Here is a 24,692-nt window from a genome sequence, read left to right as displayed (position 1 = left end):
TATGTTATTGATCATAAGAAACATTTCAAGTAAAGACATGTGTAAACATGGGATAATAAGCATAATAAATTAGGTGAAATAAGAGATTTTTAAGAGGTCCACCTGAAAATCTGAGTAGGTGTTTTTTTCCATAGTTTTACCACTGAACCACCCTTCCCTCTGGAATGAAATACAAGTACTGTACCCAAGCTTACTTTGTACATCGATTGTGACTCTGACAGTTGTGTGTAAATCCTGGTTCATAAATTAAAGTGGGAGTAAAGAGCTGATTTTTATTCCTATTCCGGTACATTTCAATTTGTATCACAGGATTTTCTAAAATGACATTTTTACATGATAGAAATTAGGGAGAGAACTAAAATCCGTAAAAGCATTTGTGCTATTAACTTTCCGAAGCAGAGGTTATTGTTTTCTTAGTTAAGGAACTGATATGTTATTAAGAAGTTAAGATCTTATATAATGGTTTGTTTGAAAACTTTTTTACAGCTACTCAGTGTTATGTATGAATATTATATAGGTCAAGTATCAGACATAGTAACTATTTTCTGTTTTATTAAGGCAGGATTATCAGAATATTGTTCTTTGGGTTACTTGTCAAGTTTCCCACTTTTTGTCCTTATCTAAGCCTCAGACTCTTGGTTGGAGTAGAAGTAGGACCTGCTCCATCACCTTTACTGAGATGTTGACTAGGGTAAATCATACTTGGATTAAAAGTGTTTTAAAATTGATTGCATGTGGTATAGAACCTTTAATGACATCTACTGTTAAACTTTTAAATTTGGCATTAAAATTTTTTTTTAATGAGACAAGCCAAATTTCATTTTTTTTTTAAAGAATTTATTTGAGAGAGAGAGAGAGTGAGAGAGAGCACAAGTGGGGTGAGGGGCAGGGCTGGATCCCAGGACTCTGGGATCATGACTTAAGACGAAGGCAGACGCATAACAGACTGAGCCACCCAGGCGCCCCTTTAAGTTTTTGAATTGAGTAGAAAGATAACAAGATTTTTTTTTTACCTGGGATGCATTGAGTATTAAACAGCTATCCTTTTATGATAACTCTATAATAGAACATTTTTTTAAAGGTCAAAGATGATTTTTTTTTTTTTTCTGCTTCAGATTTTGTTCACGTATTAAGATATTCATCTAGGGGCTCAGTTAGTTAAGCACCTGACTTTTGATTTCGTCTCAGGTCATGATCTCAGGGTTGTGAGATTGAGCCCCTCATCGGACTCTGCGCTGGGGGTGGAGCCTGCTTAAGATTCTCTCCCTTTCCCCGTCCCCCCTACTTCTCTCTCTCCCTCCCTCTACCCCCTCCCTTAAAAAAAATCTTCATCTAGAATGTAAGAGCTGTTACAGACAAAAGGAATAGTTTTTATTGTTTCCTGTTCTAAGACTTGGAAGGTTTTGAAATTCCTCCAGGAACCTCATATGACCTTGTCTTTAGCTGGGCCAACTTGTTACTTAAGGAAGATAATTGTCTCTTAAGTATTTTTTTAAAAATGTACACTTGTCCTATACTTGTTCAAATATATTTGATACTTTTAAAAGGCTATTTAATGATTCCTATTTCAAAGGATGCTGTTTAAAGTAATGAATACTTATTTGCTATCCAGAAGAATAAAATTTACCTCTCTTATGGTGCACAATGCCTTCATGTTTCCTTCTAACCTAGACTCTGTTTAGATACTCAAAATGAAGTCCTCAGGGATAAAACATAATTCTGAAGCACTTTGTGAATCAACAGAAGAGTAATCGTTCTGTAGAAATTTGAATCTTTGTATAGCATGTATAATTCTGGGTTGTATAGAGTATTTTTTTCATGCTTATTGTGGAATAGAGATGTTTCTGTAATTGCTTACGAATCATAGTGGTTCGAAAAAAAATAGCTTTACTGTACTAGTGATGTGGTATTAGTTGGTTTTCTATTGGTGGACCCTTGCCATGGCTTCGGGTTCATTGTTTTGAGCACCAAGGAGATGGTTTATATAGTTATGTCTGTACATTCCCTAATGTAGTACACTGTAATGTGATAGGGAGTAAGGTGTTTGGTTATAGTAGTGTGACCTTCTATTCTTGGCTAGCCTGGGGCACATAGACATAAAAGGAATTGCTAAAAATAAATTGTAATTGCTGTAAAATAAAATATTACCAAACAAAATAAATGTGGATTTATACAATATAGTAAATAAATGGCAAAAGTCCTGTAGCAAGAGTGCTCAAATTACTCTCTCTGGACATCATGCACAGGAACACACAGCGTCTCTTTCCTGCGTATACTTTATAGACACCTTATTCACGTTTTCCACTGACCCAGATGGTGGCCTAGAGGTTTGGTGCGTCTTGCATGCTGAGCAATGGCTGTGGCACTCAAGACTGGATAGAGTTAGTTACCCTTACATGCCCCTGTCCAAGTGTACTTCATCTTATTAGGAAAGGATTTGGAAAAAGAAATGGGTTATCAGTGGTTGGCTTTCAGATTGAACCTGAAGTTAGAAGTCAGAACTCTGTGTTCATTGCACCTGTACTCCACAGGACTAGACAAAACCTTGGCAGAAGGTGGAAGTATAAAGTGAAAGTGTTAACAAACCCACCCTATGTTACTTTAATGCAGTTATTCATAAGAATGTTAAAAAATGAAGCCTATGAGATAAATGGGTGGGTGTGGGAATGACAGGTGTAAATTAGGACAGTCCTGGCAAACTGGGCCATATGGTCACTCCAGTTATAGAGAGCACATTGCCTTGGGTTTAGATCTTGATCTAAACAGGGACATCTTTTTAAAATTTGGCTAAAATTCAATCCTAATGTATATATTAGAATAATTTTTTTCTGAGTAAGTATGCTAAGAGTTTATGAAATTCTTAAAAATTGAGTGTCAAATTACTTGTTTTCTAAAAGTTGAGAACCAGCAGCGTTGAAACTGACCAACAGGTAAAATAATCTGCTCTAATCTATCGTAACATTTGCAGGGGGGGTTTCCCAAACTTTTAAAGCTGCCTGGACATGCAAAATTCTGTTATTCTTGTTTGTCACCAGGAGAACAGAATCCTTTTTGTCTCTTAAAACTTACTGAGATCTATGTAAATTTAAATCACCTTCACCTTGTCTGTAATTTGGAGAAGTAGTTTTAGTAGTTCTTAACCTCTGAGTCTCATTATGAATATAAATCTAAGACTCCAAATTCTAAAACGCTGCTTTGAACAAATTTTGGATGAACAATCCCTAACTGATTTGGGAAAATTTAGATGAATATAAAAATATTTATGGTTAAATCATCATTTTGATACATTTATTAGTAAAGTGAAACTTTTTATGCTGTAATTTTTTCCCCCTTTAACATTTTACGAAAAATTTCAAACTGACAAGCAAGTTAAAAGAAATTTTAGTCAGCATTTAGGTGTACCACCTAGATTCTACTCTTTACTTTTCTTAAAAAAATATTTTTGTAACTGGTTTATTGAGATATTCATATATCATAAAATGGTGCCATATAAAGGGCACAGTTCAGTGGTTTTTAGTCTACTCACAGATTTGTACAGCCATCACCACAGTCAATTTTAGAACATTCTCATCACCCCCAAAGGAAATCCTATACCTTCTAGCAACCAGTCCTCCTTTCTCCTGGTCTGCCTTTCTCTCCCAGCCTAGACAACTACTAATCTGTTTTGTCTCTACGGATTTGCCTATTCTGAACATTTTATATGACTAGAATCTTACAATATGTAGTCTTTTGTGACTGGCTTCTTTTATTTAGTGTAGTGCTTTCAAAGTTCATCTGTCTTGTGGCATATGTTAAGTACCTTATTCTTTATTACCAAATAATATTCTGTTGTATGGATAGACCACCTTTTACTTATCTCTTCATCAGTTGATAGACATTGGGTTTTTTTTACTCTTTGAATATTATGGATAATGCTGCTATGAATATTCTTGTACAAGTTTTGTGTAGACATAAATTTTCATTTCTTGTGGGTATATACGTGGGGTGGAATTGCTGGGTCATGTAGTAATTCTGTATTTAACCTTTTGGTGAATTGTCAGACTGTTTTCCAAAGTGGCTGTGGTATTTTACATTTCTTTTTTTTTTTTTTTTTAAGATTTTATTTATTTATTTGACACAGAGAGACAGCCAATGAGAAAGGGAACACAAGCAGGGGGAGTGGGAGAGGAAGAAGCAGGCTCATAGCCGAGGAGCCTGATGTGGGGCTTGATCCCAGAATGCCGGGATCACGCCCTGAGCCGAAGGCAGAAGCTTAACCGCTGTGCCACCCAGGCGCCCCGGTATTTTACATTCCTGTCAGTAGTGCGTGAGGTTCTAATTTCTCCACATTTTTGCCAACACTTGTCTTTTGGATTATAGCCATTGTAGTGGGTAAGAAGTGGTATCTCATTGTGATTTTGATTTGCATTTCCCTAATGACTGATGATGTTGAACATCTTTTCATGTACTTATTGTCCATGTGTATATTTTCTTGGGGGAAATGTCTATTCAAATCATTTGCTGATTTTTGAAAGTAGGTTACTTGTCTCTTTATTGAGTTGTAAGAGTTTCTTTATTCTAGTGACAAGTTTCTTATCAGAAATATGCTTTGCAGATATTTTCTGCCATTCTGTGGGTTTTTACTTTCTTAATGGTGTCCTCTGATGCATAAAAGCTTATTAATTTTGATAAAGTTCAACTTATTTTCTTTCATCACTCGTCTTTTGGTGTCTCATCTAAGGAACATTCCCCTTTTATTTTCCAAGTTTTTGTTTTTTTTTAAAATTCCAGTTAACATATAGTGTAATATTAGTTTCAGGAGTAGAATTGAGGGATTTGTCACTTATGTATAATACCCAGTGCTCATCACAACAAGTGCCCTCCTTAATACCCATCACCCATTTAGTCCATCCCTCCCGCTCCCCTCTTGCATCCCTCAGTTTGTTCTCTGTAGGTAAGAGTCTGTTTTATGGCTTGCCTCCTAAGGAGCATTTCCTAATGAATCTTTAATCTTGTGTAATTGCCTATGTTTTCTCCTAAAAGCTTTGTAGCTTTAGCTCTTATATTTAAGCCTTTGATCCATTTTGTTGTGAGACCCTAAGTTATAATTTGATGGAACATTTTCATATTGCTGCATTACTGTCATGAACTGTGAGATACAGTCCTCCCAACTCCCCACATCTGATTGGGTGAAATCAGGCACCAGACTTACAGCATGAGACTGAGGAGATAACTTTTTAAAAGGTAATTAAAGGTAATTAGGAATAAAAATATAAACTTTTAATGGATGGTTAATTGGATGTTTAATCCACGTAAGTGGATTTAACCTGATAGATTTTGGTTTTGTAATGGAGTGGCTCTTAGATTTGAGTGAACATTGGCCTTATTTTTGACACCATGGCAGAGCTTGACCATCTGGTGTCCCTGAAGGCTGAGGGTAAACAATTGCTTATTGTAATATTGTTTTTCAGTTTGTGGAGACAAATGGGTTGAGAAAGGTCACTAATAGGTATTTTGTTTTGCTGGTTTTTAATTGAGGTAAAATGTACACGGGTGCAGGGTATAGACCTTTACGTGTACAATTTGAATTTGACAAATGTTTATACCTGTGTAACCACTATCCCAATCAACATATAAAACATTTCTGTCACTCCCAAGTTCTTACATGCCCCTTGGTTCCTCCAGCAGCAACCACGGTTCCCATTTCCGTAGCCAAACATTAGTTTTGCCTGCTTTGAACTTTATATTAATGGAATCATATAGCGATTTTTGGCTTCTTTCACTCAACATAATGTTTTTGAGATTTATCTGTGTTGTTTTATCAGTAGGTCATTTTTACTGTTGTGTAGTATTCCACCATAGGATATACTAGAATTTATCCTTTCACATGTTGATGGCCATGTGAACTGTTTCCAGATTTTGTGGACATAGATGTTCATTACTCGTGGATAAATACCTAGGAGTGGAATTACTAGGTCAGAGGATAGACCCTAACAGGTTTGGTATTTTCTATTTTGTACAGTTTAGAATATTTACTTTGTAATAATCTACTTGATGCCTGGAAGACATAAACATTATAGAGTAAAACAAACTTTAAAAAAATTGCATCATAATATTTTGTCCTTAAGGGTGTTTTAAAAAATATCTTGTTCAGCTGCATTTTTATGGGAATAGGATGTGGTTTGTGGGCAAACAGGCTACTTTTAGATTGGCTTTATAAACATGTACCAGTAGAAATGAACAACTTCTATATTTGATTATAGCAATCCGAATTTTAAATTCAAACATAATTTGAGGTCTCCTGGGTGGCTCAGTCAGTTAAGCATCCATTTTTGGCTCAGGTCATGGGCTCAGGGTCGTGAGATTGAGCCCTGTGTTGGACTCCACACTCAGTGGGTGCTTGGGATTCTCTCTCTCCCTCTCCCTCTGTCCCTTCCCCCCTCTTGTGTGCGTGCCCGTGCACACACTCTCTAAATAAATAAAATAAATAATTTGGTAATAAAGCTGATGAAAATAGAATTGGAAGCACTCGGGATTTAATAAGGCTGAGTTTTTATTGTTTTTCTTTTTTTTTTTAAATGCAACCTTGGCATTGGTGCGGTATTGACATATAAAAACTATTTTCAGGTATTTGATAAGAACTTTTCTTTTTTTTTTTTTAAAGATTTTATTTATTTATTTGACAGAGAGAGAGAGGCAGCCAGAGAGAGAGGCAGCCAGCAAGAGAAGGAACACAAGCAGGGGGAGTGGGAGAGGGAGAAGCAGGCTCCCAGCGGAGGAGCCTGATGTGGGACTCAATCCCAGGACTCTGGGATCACGCCCTGGGCGGAAGGCAGATGCTTAATGACTGAGCCACCCAGGCGCCCCGATAAGAACTTTTCTATCAGTTTGTGAGGCATAGTATCCTGGTATGGTAAATCTTGGGTTCACCAGGCCTACCTCCACAGAGGTTAATTAATAATGCCTCTACGTGGTTCCTCTTCCCTGATATCTTTGCTTCATTAGTTACCCCCTTAAAAAAAAAGATAAGTCTGCATTTATGTTTTAAATTTCCAAAGCTAGAGAATCAGTGTAATGTGTATCTTAAGGAAAAGGTCACAGAAAGCTAAGCATGATTATAGCCATTTTGAATAATTTTGCCCTATATTATGTATTTCTGCTATTTATGGCCAGGGAAAGCAGAATTGTAGTATGTTACAGATATAGAACCTGCCATGGATGCTTTGGTGTTAAACAGTTTTTGTAAAATGTCACTTTAGGTGGTATTAAACATTTTCAGAAGGACATGTGAACTAATTTATTGCTGACAAGTTTGTGGGTCAGTTCAGCATTGCTGAGCTCCACTACTTTCATCATTCTCTTGGGACTACTAGGTTGATGGTGTTTTCACGATGGCAGAAGCACAGGGTGCAAGTAGAATCATTGCACTCCATGATTTCTGTCTTCATTACATTGGCCAAAACAATTCTCATGGTTGAGCCCAATGTTAAGAGTGAGGAAATACATTCTGCCTAAAAGAGGATGAACTGCGAAGTCATATGAGAAACAGCATGGATATAGGGAATCGTGAAGAATTAGGGCCAATAATACAGTCTGTTACGTATAGAATATTAAAAACATGCATAAGTAGAGCAGAGAGTATAAAGTCCCTAACCAGCTAAACAGTTAAAAGCATGTGGTCAAACTTCCTTCATGTACATAGGCAGAAAATGAACTACTACATAACTGTTGCCTGTATTCAGTAATCGCACCTAGAATTTTTTATATATAAGAGACTTAGACTTTGTTGAGAATCATATACCACTTACAGATTAAAAAAAATATGAACTAAATTAGTTTTGGTATTTTTTAAAAACTTCCTTCATGTTTAGTTTGACACTTCTAAGTTATTTTTTTTTTAAAGATTTTTATTTATTTGACAGAGAGAGACAGCCAGCGAAAGAGGGAACACAAGCAGGGGGAGTGGGAGAGGAAGAAGCAGGCTCCTAGCAGAGAAGCCCGATGTGGGGCTCGATCCCAGAACGCTGGGATCATGCCCTGAGCCGAAGGCAGACGCTTAACGACTGTGCCACCCAGGCGCCCCTCTAAGTTATTTTTTGCCCTGAGTTGTCCAAGAACTGCTGTTCCACACATCTTCTATGCCATCAAAAGTTTTGATGATTCAGCATTTCTTGAGAGTGCTCAGTTACTTCTGGAAATTTTTTTCCAGATCACTGACGACTCATTCTACAAGTTTGGTGCTAGTACTTCCTTGATCTTACCAGAAGATGTCAATGGAAGTTTTTCAGGTGGTAACCAGAACTCAGTCCTTCTTCAAGTGGTTTTTAAATGTTAAGGGGTTGCACCTGTCTAATGGTATTACTAGGAGTTACAAGCCACTGCACTCGCCAGGGGTCTTGCTTAAGTGTTTATAGAATATATAGAGAAATGACATATTTGGTGAGTTGTATAAAGCTTCGGAATGTCTATCCTAGATGAATTTCAGCTGAGCTCAGCTATATTTCCTTTGCTGAATCTTTGGGGCATCTTTCTGCACTAAGGGAGATTTTCTGAGAGACTCCAGGGAATCTCTTTCCCTTGAGGGATTTTATGTCAAATTGTACATAACTATAGCCATGGCAGTGACAGCTGTGTCATTGAGCTAATGGAAAATTAAAGATATAGTGATTTTAGAGGTGTTTGGCTTCTTTCAGTTGGCATGTCTGAGACTGATTTATCCATGTTGGGATTTTTCAGCCGAAGGGGACATTGCCCACTGTGGGATCATGGGGCGTTTAAACAGCAATTTAGGTTAAAGATTAGGTCAAGGCCTTATAGGGCTTGGAAGGTATTTTGGACTTCATTGAACTTTATTCTGAGGGGATATCATTGTAGGATTTTAAGCAGGGGGAGGACTTGAAATCAGGTGTTTGGGTTTGTTTGTTTGTTTGTTTGTTTATTTTTTACTTTTAAGCACACAGGCTATCAACCAACTGATCAAAGTCAGGATCACCAATACTGGGACAAAATGACATCGTATCCTTGCCTTGGTGTTTTATTAGGAAGAGGCATAATTACATCACTAGTGTAAGATTGTTGCCAAAAAAATATTTTAAAATCTGGGGAAAAAAAGCCTTAAAAGACATTAGTGGTGACATTTGAGGAAATTTGTATGTAGATACTATTAGTGTTAAATTTCTTGGGTGTGATTATGTATTGTAGTTATAGCGGGGAATAGTCCTGTTAGTAGGAAGTACGTGCTGGGAAGTTTTTTTGGAAGAGAAATATCTATAATTTATTTTCCAGTAATTCAGAGGAAGAAGTATATTTAGATAGAAATCATGCAAATGTGGCAAAATGTTACTAATTGTTGAATTTAGGCAGACAGTGGGATTTATTGTGCCATTCCTTTTAAGTTTATTTAAATTTAATTTTTTCTAAGTTTATTATTATTTTTTTCAGTAATCTCTACAACTAGTGTGGGGCTTGAACTCACAACCCGGAGATGGAGAGTTGCATGCTCCTCTGACTGAGCCAGCCAGGCACTCCTGTGCCATATTTTCAACCTTTCTGTAGGTTTCTGTAAGTTCAAAATTTTTCAAGAATAAAAAAAGGAGGGTAGAACAAGCATGTGATAAGGTCAAGAGCTAGAGAGTCTAACTCTTTGGTTTAACCCTTTAATTGTCGGCTCAAACTTCATTCAGTGTTGTATGTGAGATGATGGTTTCTTAAGAAAAACTTTCAGTGAAATTTGTTGATATTTCTAAAGTACCTAATGTGGTAGATAATTTTGTGAAGACAATGTATATCTTTTCCCCAGTTTTAGGTGTGGTGAGATTAAATAAGTACATATGCTTCTATAGTAGCCTTTTGGTAATGAAGGGATTATTCTGGGTAGTTGAGTATCTCAGATGATTAAAATATGTGTGTATGTGTGTGGGGGGAGGGTCTTAAAATCTCTTTTAACCCTAAAACTTTTATTTGGGCAACTGACGTCTACTAAAGTGTCTTTTCGAAGACCTGAATAAATTTAGTACTGATGAAATTCAATTTCCAAAATCATTTATATTGTATAATAACTACTTTTCTCAGATATCGGCAGAACATTATTTCACTCATGTAAGCAAACTTTCTAAAGTAATAAAGCTTACTTCTTTTAAGTACCAAAATATTAAAAATTAAAATAACTTTGAAGGTAGTCTTCCAAAAATATAGTGCATATTTACCCACTTTACTTCTATAGTGCTAATTGTTTTGGGGTTTGAAAAGGCCTGCATTTACCTTCTGCTTCTGCCAGTGTGTCCGTAGGCAGGTGATACAGTATCTGAGTCTCATTTTCTTCATCTGTAAAACAGAAATACATATCATTATGAATAAGAAAATATGTAAAGCACATGAAATACTAGGTGCGAAGTAAAGTTAGTTCCGTTTTGCTTTATTTTTAAAAATCTTTTTATTGTAAAATAAAACATGGATACAGAAAATTACATACAACAAATGTATAGTTGAGTGAATTATAAGTCATGTGTGCTTTTTATCCAAAATATTGAAAGGTTTTTTTCTTTAAAGCCCAATAATTTGCTAAGCATATGTGTCGGTACAGAGATTAGCATGGCCCCTGTGCAAGGATGACACGCAAATTTGTGAAGCGGTCCATATTTTTCCATTTGCGGGGATGTGGATGGAGCTAGAGAGTATTATGCCAAGCAAAATAAGTCAGTCATAGAAAGACATATACCATATGATTTCACTCACGTGTGGAATTTAAGAAACAAACAGATGAGCAAAAGGGGAAAAAAGAGAGAAAGGCAAACTAAGAAACAGATTTTTAACTGTAGAGAACAAACAGATGGTTACCAGAGGGGGGTGGGTGGGGGTGGGGGGTGAAATAGGTGATGGGGATTAAGGAGTGCTCTTGTGATGAACACCCGGTGTTGTATGGAAGTGTTAAATTGCTAGATTACACACCTGAAGCTCATATTACATTGTATGTTAACTAACTGGAATTTAAGTAAGAATTTAAACAGAAGTATGTGTTGAGATAGGTCATTCTGGGTTCATAGTCTAATTTTGATTCATAGTCGTTTATACCTTGTATAATTTTCTTAATATCTTTTAGTTCATTTAGAAGTCGTACTTTCCAGTTTTGATCTGTTGTTTCTCTTTTTGGCTTGCTCTGGTAGAGATGTTTTTATTCCTCATTCTCTCTTTTTTACTTTGATTAACTTTGTATCGGATTTGACTTCTATAATTTGTTTCTCTTGTATGTGAATATAATTTTCCTGAGTTGAGAAGGAATCGCGATTCAGATAACTTTTATAACTTTATAGAGCCTCCTCTTCTGTTAAAATTATGGCAGCTTGTTTTCTGAGGATTTGTTGCTCTGATTGCTTTCCGGAAAAGCATTATCAATGTATAGGTGACAGAGATAAGATTAAAAAACCTTTTACAATTCTAATGTTATGGGTTGGATATACATACATATATATATAGGATATATACATATATACCCTTTTCCTCAGGTAATACAAAAAATCCTAATGAAGTGAGTTTGAACATGCTTATACTCTGGCAGCAAACTTTTGGTTCCTCATCAGTATAGCCCTCATAGGAGTGCTGTGACTATTAGATAGGGTGACCATATAATTTATTGTTCAAGCTAGGATGCTTTTGAGATTCAAAGGAGGCCCTATTAGTAAGAATGTCAGTATAACAGGCATAAACTAGGACTATATTTTGACACAGCTGGGTTGTATGTCCACCATGTTAGATAATATATTTAAGATGCATTTATACATAAAGTGACTATATTACATAGCAGTAAATGCTGGCTTTTATTAAAGTGTTTATGTATGCTTACCTATGGGTATGTATAAAAATCTTCCTTTTAAAAGATTTGACTTGGCAACTCAGAGTCCTAAGTTAACAGTTTCGGTATGTTTTTGGAGCTGATAGTGACCTCTCTTTTTTTAAAGGAGCACTAATTTTTATAACTAAGAGGACGTTTGCCTTAATATTTGCAGCTGGAGAACGCTGGAGGAGACCTTAAGGATGGCCGCCACCACTATGAAGGAGCTGTTGTCATTCTGGATGCTGGTGCCCAGTATGGGAAAGTCATAGATCGAAGAGTGAGAGAACTGTTTGTGCAGTCGGAAATCTTTCCCTTGGAAACACCAGCATTTGCCATAAAAGAGCAAGGATTCCGGTAGACTTTTCACTTCTATTTTCTATGAGATTGAGCTTAGATTATGGAATTCTTTATTAATTTGCTTGGGCACTGAATTTTTTTTTTTTAAGATGTATTTTGAGAGAGAGAGGGTGTGTTCGAGGTGGGGGGTGGGGCAGAGAGAGGGGAAGAGAGTTTTAAGCCGACTCCGAGCTGAGTGTGGAGCCTGACCTGGGGCTCTGTCTCAAGACCATGAGATCACTATGTGAGCTGAAACCAGGAGTCAGACACTTAATTGACTGCACCACCCAGGTGCCCTGGGCACTGAATTTTTTAAATGAATATAAGACATGCAATAGTTTTATAAGAAATTTTCTTTTATGGCTCAGATTTAAAAAAAAAATTAAAGGAAAAAATTTTTTTAGTTAAAAAGATTTCCTTAATTTTAATTGCACAGTTACAAGAACTTTTTGTTTGAATATTTTATATTTTTTAGGATTTTTGGGTCAGACTTGAATTTGGCTATTACTGTCATTCATTCATCCCAGAGCATTTGATCAAAGGAATATATACAGTAGCTAGATTACCTAAATGAGAAGAATTCTGTGTCCAGTGAGTCTCTTTTGCCTCCTATTCCAAGGGACAAATTTCTAAAATATGAAGGTTTCTGAAGTCTAATATACGGTTTAATTCAACAGCTTATGCTCAGAACTAGTCAAAATGACAGCCAGCTTATATACAGTTTCTTCCTTTAACAATTTCTAGTTAATGCTATGCCTTTTCTTTTTTTTTTTTTTTTTTAAAGATTTTATTTATTTATTTGACAGAGATAGAGACAGCCAGCGAGAGAGGGAACACAAGCAGGGGGAGTGGGGGAGGAAGAGGCAGGCTCACAGCAGAGGAGCCTGATGTGGGGCTCGATCCCAGAACGCCGGGATCACGCCCTGAGCCGAAGGCAGACGCTTAACCGCTGTGCCACCCAGGCGCCCCGGTGCTATGCCTTTTCTCATGGAATTGATGCTCTTTCTTTATGAAGAGTGTTACCAAAAGCAAACAACTGCAGTTTGTAACTTCAAATGGTCTTAAACATTAATGCTATATATTTCATCCAAAATACAGTGTGTTTAATTTTTCTCAAAAACATAATTTTTTTTTTCCATTAGAGAAATGGTTAACTTTTAAAGGCTTCATAGACCTGTTTATCCTGTGATTCTTGTTTCTGAAATAGAGTGAATTGGAAATCAGAAAAGACAGGTTGAAATTTAACTGTGTCCTAGTCTTAGGATACAGTTAAAAACAGTCATCTCTTTTGAACTTAGAATCTTTAGAGTAAGGAGGGACCCTTGAGTTTCTCTAATGCGACAATCTCAGTTTGCCAGTGAGAACCAGTTTTAGGGAATCAAAAAACTGTGAGAATTCTGAATGACTGTCTGTCATATCTAAGCTCCTTCATTCCCTTCACCCAAAACAAACAAAAAATCCCCAGCAGATTAACCCAGGCTAAATATTTAAGAATAGGGTAGCCAAATACTTGGCAATAGGATGCTAATTATTTTTCTTGCCACCTGATTATAAACAATTCCCAGGTCCTGCTTCTGTCTAGAGGTTCTTTCTGTGTAGGAACTATAGTCCTGTGGCTTTGCTTGTTATAATCCTGTCTGCTGAGATATCTAGTTGACCATCCTTTTCCTAGAATATGAGTATTATGAGAGGAGAGACCTTTTAACCTACTTGTTTTTGGAAGTTTGACTTGCTTAAAATTGGTACCTGGAATGCCTTGTGGCTTATTGGCTTTGTAATTGCGAGTTAGTTTCAAAGTAATTGCAGGGTAGAACTAGAAGACTCAGAATGAGTGATTAGCTCTTCTTGAGAGTTATTGAGATAAGAATTTTCATAATTGGCTTAAGCACTGCTTGAGTTTCATCCTTGACTAAGTCCATTCCCTTTTCTTTTTAATAGTATTAAGACTCTTATAGTCCTGAGTTGTTTAGCAGATTAATGAGGGATGCTGGGCAGTCCCATGGTGGTTATCTTTCATAAAACTAAGTATAATGTACTGAAATTCTAGAGGTCTTGATTATTAAGTATGTTTTATAGAATTTTAGCTTATGCGTTTTTAAAGAGCTAAGTTGCATATATCTACCCTTAAGGCTAACACTACACCCCTTTAGGATTGTTATCTTAAAGATGTTACATTTATCCTCTGAGTAGGTTGTCTTTAGTCTCTTTTGCAGGAGATAGGCTAACAAACATGATGAATAGCGTAATTCATGTAAGCAATACAAAGTTCGAAGAGTGGGGCCTTTGAGCTCACTTGAATTGTTTTTTGAAAAATGTCCTATCTTGCTGAATAATTTTTATGAATTTGGCTATTACATCATTCTTCTGGAAGTATTATAAGCTTATATTTTATTTTGTTTTTACGTGGCAAGCAGCTGCTAATTATAAAATGAATTGCCTGAATTTGTTTGTAAGAAGATTTTGGTTAGATCTTAAAATGCATTTTCCTTGAGAAATGTAGATAAATCAGGATTCCTGCAAACTCAAACCTAAAATGAGTTTGAGGATACCTTCAATTAAGTGATGAGCATAGGTATGCCTCTATTGTATAAGAGGGCACGTGTGGCAAACTAGGGAGCAGAGTAGTCTGGAGGTGCAGATCTCTCTGTGAGTCCAGTTGTTTGTAGCCATATGAGAGTGAAGGTCAAGTGCTGCCAGGTTTTTTTTCCTCTCTTCTAAAGAAAACCCAGAAATCCGGATTTTTATGTAAAATTCATAATATCAAAATATTCTCAATCTTTTGAGTGTAGGCTTAGGGCCAAATTAGATCTATCAGTGGCCAGGTAAAGATCATAGGCCTCAGTTAGAAGCCTTTTCCATAATAACTGTTCGACTCTCAAGTTAACCCATAGAATGCTCTGTAAATTATAATGTAGTGAAGTTATAATATTGACCTGGGTTCTGAGAAAATGTCATGTGGGCATTCATATGTTAGCTCCCTTTCCTGGGTCTCAGACAAAACTGTTGGGAATGTTGGATAGGTTTTCAACAGGCAAAGTTAGGTTATTATTCATATTCTGTCATCCCTTGTTGTATTTGGCTGTGTCATCCTGGGTCTTTCTGTGACCTGCTTTACTCCTTGCTTCCTGAAAGACCTGTATTTTCTCCATTTCCCTTTAGAATTCTCATTGACTCCTTCACTAATGAGGAAGACAAAACAAATTCATGCTAAACCTTTACAGATAGAAGCATTAGTATTTATTTGAAGTTTGTACTTATTAACAAGTGAATGTTGAATTGGTGGACTTTCACACATTGCAATGGAGTATAGATGATTGAGCTGTGTAGGGGGCTGGATCTGCTACAGTATACTGAAAACAACAAAATCTCTGCATCTGTATTGAGTCTCCCTCAGTGCCTCACGGGAGAGGGGGCATAGACTTCGGGATAAAAATTAGCAGTTAGAGGATTCTTCACTGACTCTCTTCCTTGAATCCACAGCGCTATTATCATCTCTGGAGGACCTAATTCTGTGTATGCAGAAGATGCTCCGTGGTTTGATCCGGCGATATTCACTATTGGCAAGCCTGTTCTTGGAATTTGCTATGGCATGCAGGTACATCTGTGAATTTGCCTTAAGAGTTGGCTCAATTTATTCTGTTTGTGATTCTTATTTTATTAATATTTTCTGTCTTTAGAGTATTTAGGATATTGTATGAGCTAGTTTGTGCATGTTGCAGCTGTTTAGAAATTGTTACAGCAGTATGGCAGTACTGACCTGAGTGGAAATCTGTTTTTAGAGAAGTAACTATATTGCTGCATACAACATAACGGTGTCCATTAAAAAAACGTAGACATTCAAATTTACATGTTACAGAAATAGTACACAGACCTCCTGTATATTTTTACTCAATTCCCTTATTATTGACATTTTAAAAAAGATACATTTATTTATTTTAGAGAGAGTATGCCTGCATGCGGGCACAAGCCGTGGTGGGGGCAGAGGGAGAATGTGAGAATCTCAAGCCGACTCTGCGTTGAGCACAGAGTCCGAGGTGGGGGGGGGGGTGTGATCTCATGACCCCAAGCCCCAGATCATGACCTGAGGCAAAATCAAGAGTCGGATGCTTAACCGACTAAGCAGCCCAGGTGCCCCCTTTACAGTTGACATTTTTAACCATTTGAGGATAAGTTGGACACATCATGTCCTGTTACTTGCATTTCCTAAGGACGAGGGCTCTCTCCTGTGTAACTACAGTCCAAATATCAAAATCAGGAAGTTAACATTGATTCAGTTTTACATCTGATCCACAGACTGCTTTCATATTTCACTGTTTGTCTCATTGATGTCCCCCTTGTAAGTACTGTGTCCAATCTAGGACCATGTGTTATATTTAGTTGTCATGTCTCTTTATTAGACTCCTTTATTTTGGAACCATTTCTCAGTCTTCTCTTTCATGACCTTGACAGTTAAAAAAAAAAAAAAGATATTCCAGTTACTTGGTAGATTATCCCTCAGTTTTGGTTTATGTGATGTTTCCTCATTGTTAGGTTCAGGTGATGTTTTTTTGGCAGGAATAGCACAGACGTGATGCTGTGCTGTTCTCAGAGCAGCTCATTAGGAGGCACGTGATGTCAGTGTGTGCCATGACAGGTAGTGTTAGTTTTGATCATTTGGTTAAGATGGTGTCTGCCAGGTATCTCTGCTGTATCGTTAATGAGTATGTATACCTTGGAATTGTATCAAAAACAAGAATAAATAGGGACTGAGGTCTAGATATAAAACTGTTCCATGAGTTAAGTGTTTAGAAATCTATTTTGGCTGCTTTGATACCTTTTTAGAGGAGTATAGGTTTATTAGACAAGTAGAATATGATTACTGAATAAGACGATAGATAATACTGAGCTAGTAACGTGCTAAATTCTCAGAATGATTTGTTCAATAAGATCTATTTACTAAGGAGGTGGGAATAGAAATAAATACACTTAAGAAAAGTTAGCCCTAGCGATTGTAAGCAAAATGATTTTCTAGTTGAGATAACTTATAACAATGTATATGACTTAACCATATCATCTGAAAATTGAGCTAGCTGGGATAGTATTCCCTGAGGAATATAATTATCAATTGACATGTTACAGTATTTTGCCTTAGCTTTTTTTTAAAACTCAGAATTCTCTATTATGATAAGAATAGCCAAATAAATATAGTGACTGGATTCACTTGTTTGTCTTGATCTCTTTTCCCTTTTGCCCACCTTTTGGCTTTAGCATGTACTAAATCAGAAGGGAAGACAGAGTCAGAATGCAAGTAATATCTAGTTGTGAGATCCTAACTGACCAAATGGAATCGGTGTTAATTAAAATACCGTCTTTTTAATTTTCTCGTGATACTCTGGTCCTCCCTAATTGATTGTTGAGAATTGTCTATTAACTTCTTTTTTTTTTTTTTTTTAATTAATAATGATTTTTTATTATATTATGTTAGTCACCATACAGTACATCCCCGGTTTCCGATGTAAGGGTCGATGATTCATTAGTTGTGTATAACACCCAGTGCACCATGCAATATGTGCCCTCCTTACTACCCATCACCAGTCTATCCCATTCCCCCACCCCCTCCCCTCTGTAGCCCTCAGTTTGTTTCTCAGAGTCCATAGTCTCTCATGTTTCATTCCCCCTTCTGATTACCCCCCCTTTCTTTATCCCTTTCTTCCCCTACTGATCATTCTAGTTCTTATGTTCCATAGATGAGAGAAATCATATGATAGTTGTCTTTCTCTGCTTGACTTATTTCACTAAGCATTATCTCCTCCAGTGCCGTCCATGTTGTAGCAAATGTTGAGAACTCATTCTTTCTGATTGCTGAGTAATATTCCATTGTATATATGGACCACAACTTCTTAATCCAGTCATCTGTTGCAGGGCATCTCGGCTCCTTCCACGATTTAGCTATTGTGGACATTGCTGCTATGAACATTGGGGTGCATATGGCCCTTCTCTTCACTACGTCTGTATCTTTGGGGTAAACACCCAGTAGTGCAATGGCTGGATCATAGGGTAGCTCAATTTTTAACTTTTTAAGGGACCTCCACACGGTTTTCCAGAGTGGCTGTACCAACTTGCATTCCCACCAACAATGTAGGAGGGATCCCCTTTCTCCACATCCTCTCCAACAATTGTTGTTTCTTGCCTTGTCTATTTTTGCCATTCTAACTGGCGTAAGGTGGTATCTCAGTGTGGTTTTGATTTGAATTTCCTTGATGGCTAATGATTTTGAACATTTTTTCATGTGTCTGTTAGCCATTTGTATGTCTTCTGTTCATATCTTCTGCCCATTTTTTGATTTGTTTATTTGTTTCTCGTGTATTGAGTTTGAGAAGTTCTTTGTAGATCTTGGATACCAGTCCTTTATCTGTAGTGTCATTTGCAAATATATTCTCCCATTCCGTGGGCTGCCTCTTAGTTTTTCTGACTGTTTCCTTGGATGTGCAGAAACTTTTAATCTTGATGAAGTCCCATAAATTCATTTTATCTTTTGTTTCTCTTGCCTTTGGGGATGTGTCATGAAAAAGGTTGCTTTGGCTGATGTCGTAGAGGTTGCTGCCTATGTTCTCCTCTAGAATTTTGATGGATTCCTGTCTCACATCGAGGTCTTTCATCCATTTGGAGTTTATTTTTGTGTATGGTGTGAGATAGTGGTCAAGTTTCATTCTTTTGCATGTAGCTGTCCAATTTTCCCAGCACCATTTATTGAAGAGACTGTCTTTTTCCCACCGGATGTTTTTTCCTGCTTTATCAAATATTAGTTGCCCAAAGAGCTGAGGGTCCATTTCTGGGCTCTCTATTCTGTTCCATTGGTCTATGAGAATTGTCTATTAACTTCTGATTTCTTGTATATATGGCTTAAGATGATGTGTTCTTTCTCCCAATGACTGAGTTGTTTTAAGTCCTTGGATTGAAGATAATTTGAAATTTTAGTAAGTGGTGAAACAGAGGGAGTCATTTTTTTTTTTAACAATCTGGTTGAAATTACTGTGCTTTAATATGAATATTGAAGGAGGCTGTTTAGAAGGTAGAAAGTGAGCAGAGGGGCGCCTGGGTGGCACAGCGGTTAAGCGTCTGCCTTCGGCTCAGGGCGTGATCCCGGCGTTATGGGATCGAGCCCCACATCAGGCTCCTCCGCTGTGAGCCTGCTTCTTCCTCTCCCACTCCCCCTGCTTGTGTTCCCTCTCTCGCTGGCTGTCTCTCTCTCTCTGTCAAATAAATAAAATCTTTAAAAAAAAAAAAAAAAGTGAGCAGAGCAGTATTTAGCTGGCTCTGGAGTATTCAGCAAAGGAAAAAAAAATCAGTGTTCACATAAGAATGAATATTTTTATTGTTCTTATACTTGATACAAAAGCAGAATATTAGGAATCACTGGTCTGTAAAACAGCATTACCAGATTTCATTTCTTGCTAATTGTTCATTGTAGTTTTCCACTTTGATTTAGAGGAAATACTGATCCCTAAAAATATGTGATGTAAAAAGTACAAAAGCTACAATGGATATTTTCTTCTCTAGGCAACAAGCATTTTCTAGTAAAAGCCTCTTTTTTTCTTGTTAAAGTTCTCTGAAAAGCCAAGTGGTTTTTATGAATTTGACTTGGATGATAACTTATTTTTGGATTTTCTTATATAGTATTCTAATGAATGCATTTTCTTAGAAGAACCTACATGTTGATTGAGTTGAACATTGGAAAGTGGCTGGCTTTTTTTTTTTTAATATACCTTTACCCTAAGATGTAATGTATTTACATAATTTATTGATGTCCCATGACAGAGTAGTCAGTGTTAATCATGTAGCACAACTAAAGTTAAATGATTTTTAGTATATTGAGAGGTATTATAACATTCTGTAAGGAAGAGTCTCACAGATATCTTTTTTCAGGACCCCTTATAATTGAAATATGTCTGGAAAATGCTACCTTAATTTAAGTGCTAGTGACTGACTGTTTCTCTCTTATGCCAGTCCCCCATATAATTGTAAGGCCTAATTTTTCTGTCATTCGGTAGAGATCTTGTGTTAGTCAGAGCTAGGCGTGCTCATGTTAAATTTGTAAAACAATTTGCCTTTATGTCCTCCGAACTTAATGTATTCGGACAAAAGAATAGGCTGATGTTGGTCCTTTAGATAAAAATTGTCTTTCCATAAAATACTGGTGTAGATGACACCGTCTAGCCAATATGCTGTTTATGAAGGACTGACATTTCTTAGTGACTGTTAGTTGGGTAAGTCTAGCAGCAAAGGTCTCACTCTAGTGTGTACTTTTGCCCCCAGTAGCATCCTGAAATTTTAGTAATTTCAGTGTCTTATGTACCATCTATCCCATTCACTGGATTCTCTTGTGAGAGAGAGCCTTTCTAATTGCTTTCTGGTAATTCTTTGCTTTAGAAGAAAAAAATCTGTCCTGCTCATTGCTCCTTTTTATCTTTATATCCCCTCACTCAGCATAAGAAATAGAATATTAGTAGAACTTTTGAATCTCTCTTTATACTTTTCTCCATTCATGTTGTTCTTTTTTCTTACTAGAAGCAGTACTTTCCCTGAATTTTGTTATTCATTCCCTTTTATTTCTTTACAGCTTTATACATAAGTTTATATCCCTAAGTAGTTAGTTTTGTCCATTGACCTTTATATAAATGAAATCCTGCATGTATTATAATGAGCTTTGGTTTAAGATTCATTCATGTTAATACGTTTAAGTTACTCGTTTTCACTGTTGAATTTATTGTTTAAATAGCACAGATTAATTATGTATTTCACTGTTAGTATTGCTGCTCTTTTTCAATTTTTTTTGCTATTACAGACAATACTGCCATGAGTATTTTTGTATTTGTCTTCTGGTGTTATACATACTCTGTCTTTTCTCTAGGGCAACCTTGAGTTAAAATGCTGAATCTTGGCTTCACTAGGTTATAATATTCCTCCAGTTTACATTACCACAACTGTATATAAAAATTCCTCGTGCTCCATATCCCTGTCAAGCCTTAACATTGTCAGATTTCTTTTTGTATTTGCCTATCTGAAGAGGTGTTAAATGGGATCACATTGTACTCTTAATGTTCATTTTCCTTATTATTGTAAGATTTGTATGTTTATTTACCAGTAACATCTGCTTTACTATAAAAGCAGGTTTATGATTTTTGCCCATTTTTCTATACACTGTCTTATTGTGTTTATATATGCTGAATACTAATCGTTAGCCAATTATATATTGCAGATACCTTCTAGATTGTGATTTGTTTCTTCACTGTTGTAATTTCATTTGTTTTGTTCTTTGTTTTTGCTTTTGTTTTTTTTTTTCATTCTAAGAAACATCTTTATTATAAATGTTTGGTTTCTTTACACACTATCCCATGAGATTTTTGTCAGATTACTTTTATTAAAAGGGAATTTCCTTCCCATTCTCCCTCCCAAATTTAAACCTTATTGTAAAACTGACAAGCCATAGGAGCTGATCTAATTGGGATGGTGGATCTGGAGTACTACACGGATTTCTTTTGAGGCATTTAGGACATTGGGGTTATGAGGAATTCATACTGAAAACCATTTCCTTAAGTCAAAATAGAATATTTAAACAAAAATTTAACAAGAAGACAAATTGTTTCATTATACATAAAGTTATCCCTTCCTCCCACAAACACAAGCTTAGCTGGGTGTTCAACTCTTTGCATTTCAACCTTTAGTAGTATAGTTAAGAACCAAAAATACACCTGAAAGCCTTCTGAGCAGGTGAGATAGCTTTAAATTTTATTGCAAGCCCTTGGCTTTGTAAAAGCATTTAATTGAGATTTTGTGGACTTCTAAATTGTGTTGAGTTCCAACAGTTTTAGTTATCTTGATCATTCAGCTGTCTTCTAATTAAGAATGGCAAATTAAGGGAGGTAGAGGTGCGCAAGGTTCACGGAGTATATAGAAGAAAGCCCTTATTTTTCATTCAGCAACTTTTAATGACTGCTTTGGACCACATACTTTGTGAGGCCTCGGGGACTGCGAGGAGACCTGAAGACATGGGGGAGAGAACATGGTCTGTTGTGGCAATTACACTAGCTTGAATGGCTGGAGTTCAGAATGACGGGGAAAAGAGAAGTGACTAGAGGCAGGGGGGACTGGTTAGACTGTAGCAGTGTTCCTAAACTGTGTGGTAGTTAATGTGCTGCAGAAAGTGTTTGATAACCTGGGCTTTTTGGTTGGGAAATACTGGGCTAAGTGGGTTAACATGTTTTTTTCCTGCTGCACTTAACTCAGTCTTTATTGCAGGAAGCTTTATTGTGTATGTCTTAAGAGGAGAATGTAGAGGGCAGCATTTGCTGTTGATTTTGAGGAATATTCCACTGTGCATTTTAAGAATGAACACTTATTTAGCCTCTGCCTGCTTTTTGTTGGGAGTTGGGTTAACCTGTGTCCTGCATGGTTATGGCAGGTATCTTATGACACCTGCGTGGAACAGATAAACCGAGATGAGTTGTAGTGATTACATCAAGGCAGGATTAACGATTGTACAGATTTTGTGTGTATTTATTTGGTATTGGGGGGGCGTCGGGCAAATGTGAATGGTGAATAAGAAAATTGACACAAGGAGGGGCAGAATGAAGAGACCATTTGAAATAAGAGTCTGTAGGTTTATGGGATGTGTACAAATGAATTTAATTGAAAGACCAGGTTTTCTTGCTTATGCTGTCTCCACAACATAGCCTTCTTCAGGCTTTTAGACTGTTCCTTTGGGGCCAAAAGTTAAATCACTTGGAGAAATTTATACCTGCCTAGTTTTAATACCACAGCTCTTCCTATTGTCTGCTCTAGCTTTTTCTAAGCTCAGAGTACCTTTTAAAATGCTTTTAAATTAAACTCAGATGTAAGTATTAAGTATCTATTTTTAACAGATGAATTAAAGTACACTAAATGGAAAATCTGTCAGTGTTTAATAGAAATTAACCTCAGGTCAGATTTCTAATCTAGTTCTGTTTTGTAACGATTCCTCTTAATAACTGTATAATGACATATAATAGTACCAGGTTATCTACATTTGTCTAACTCTTTATTTTGGGGGTACAAACATAGATATCTTAAAAACAGGAATATAAATTATTAAATTATCATAATAAAATGGCTAATTCTTTTTGATTCATATTAATGTCAATTTATTTTTTCTTTGAACAGATGATGAATAAGGTATTTGGAGGTACTGTGCACAAAAAAAGTGTTAGAGAAGATGGAGTCTTCAGTATTAGTGTGGACAACACATGCTCGTTGTTCAGGTATTACAGATATTTTTAGATGAATAAGAGTAGTAGCGTAACTGACTCAAAGCTGGGATTGTTATTTTTCAAAATTAGAGATTCTGTAATTCTTAGACAGATTAGGCCGTACTAGTTGCCAGAGGTGTAACCGTCCTATTTGTTTTCCATTTGAGTGTCAGGATGACAGAGGATGGTGGTGATGCTAAGTAGGTATAAGGAAAGCACTTATGACATAACTTAAAAGCACCTTTGTGGTCTCGGACCCCTGTTTGGGATTGCATACTGGGATGCCAATGTTTGTAGTTTTTCCTTTTTACTCTTTGGAGTATGATTCTAAACATTAGTGTGCCAGATGTGTTTTAAACTATCTTGCGTCTACCAAATGTGTTTGTATATCTCTTCCCTCATGTTTTTGCTGGGTGCTTAGCAAACAACCAGTTTGTTGGACTCATTACTAAATATGTGTTGACGTTTCCCTCCTTCTCACTTTCTCTACGTCCAGCATAACTGTACCTAGTGTACTATCTTTTAATACAGTGAATGTATTAGTCGATTCTTTTTTTTTTTTTTAAGATTTTATTTATTTATTTGACAGAGATAGAGACAGCCAGCAAGAGAGGGAACACAAGCAGGGGGAGTGGGAGAGGAAGAAGCAGGCTCATAGTGGAGGAGCCTGATGTGGGGCTCGATCCCAGAATGCCGGGATCACGCCCTGAGCCGAAGGCAGACGCTTAACCGCTGTGCCACCCAGGCGCCCCGTATTAGTCGATTCTTATTCTAGGTAACAACAGATTAGGTGCTATAGCTCTGATCTATTTAAAAATTGGTGGATGAGCTATTCACTGTCTTCCTGGAACCATTTATCTTCTGCTTGACTTAAAAAAAAAATGGCTTCAGGGGTGCCTGGGTGGCGCAGTCGTTAAGCGTCTGCCTTCGGCTTAGGGTGTGATCCTGGAGTTCCGGGATCGAGCCCCACATCAGGCTTCTCCACTGGGAGCCTGCTTCTTCCTCTCCCACTCCCCCTGCTTGTGTTCCCTCTCTCGCTGGCTGTCTCTCTCTGTCAAATAAATAAATAAAATTAAAAAAAAAAAAAGGCTTCATTTTCATTCAGTTTTCCAGAGGACCAGAAGCTTTCTTTTCTTGGGGTTTTCCATGTTTTGGGTAAAGCTTATTTTAGTAGACTATTGATAGGGTCACACAGTTGCTTTTTTTTTTTTTTTTTTTTTAAATTTTTAAATAATCTCTGTGCCCAATGTGGGGCTCAAACTCACAACTCCAGAATCAAGAGT

At 36.7% G+C, this 24,692-nt stretch overlaps 1 protein-coding gene and 1 pseudogene across 2 annotated transcripts in view; both read left to right on the top strand.

Moving 5' to 3' along the window:
- Nucleotides 1-24,692, top strand: part of GMPS (guanine monophosphate synthase) — a 61,280-nt gene that overhangs the window by 2,407 nt on the left and 34,181 nt on the right. For both annotated transcript variants that reach the window (XM_026497342.3, XM_057316032.1), the window contains exons 2-4: nt 11,982-12,163; nt 15,626-15,740; nt 23,324-23,421. In XM_026497342.3, coding sequence (XP_026353127.1) covers nt 11,982-12,163; nt 15,626-15,740; nt 23,324-23,421 — 395 coding nt within the window. The remainder of the gene's footprint in view (nt 1-11,981; nt 12,164-15,625; nt 15,741-23,323; nt 23,422-24,692) is intronic.
- Nucleotides 10,521-10,621, top strand: LOC113254183 (U6 spliceosomal RNA; annotated as a pseudogene).

This window comes from Ursus arctos, unplaced genomic scaffold (genome assembly GCF_023065955.2).
Source record: "Ursus arctos isolate Adak ecotype North America unplaced genomic scaffold, UrsArc2.0 scaffold_20, whole genome shotgun sequence".
Lineage (NCBI taxonomy): Eukaryota > Metazoa > Chordata > Mammalia > Carnivora > Ursidae > Ursus > Ursus arctos.
This window is presented reverse-complemented; position numbering and strand designations above follow the sequence as displayed.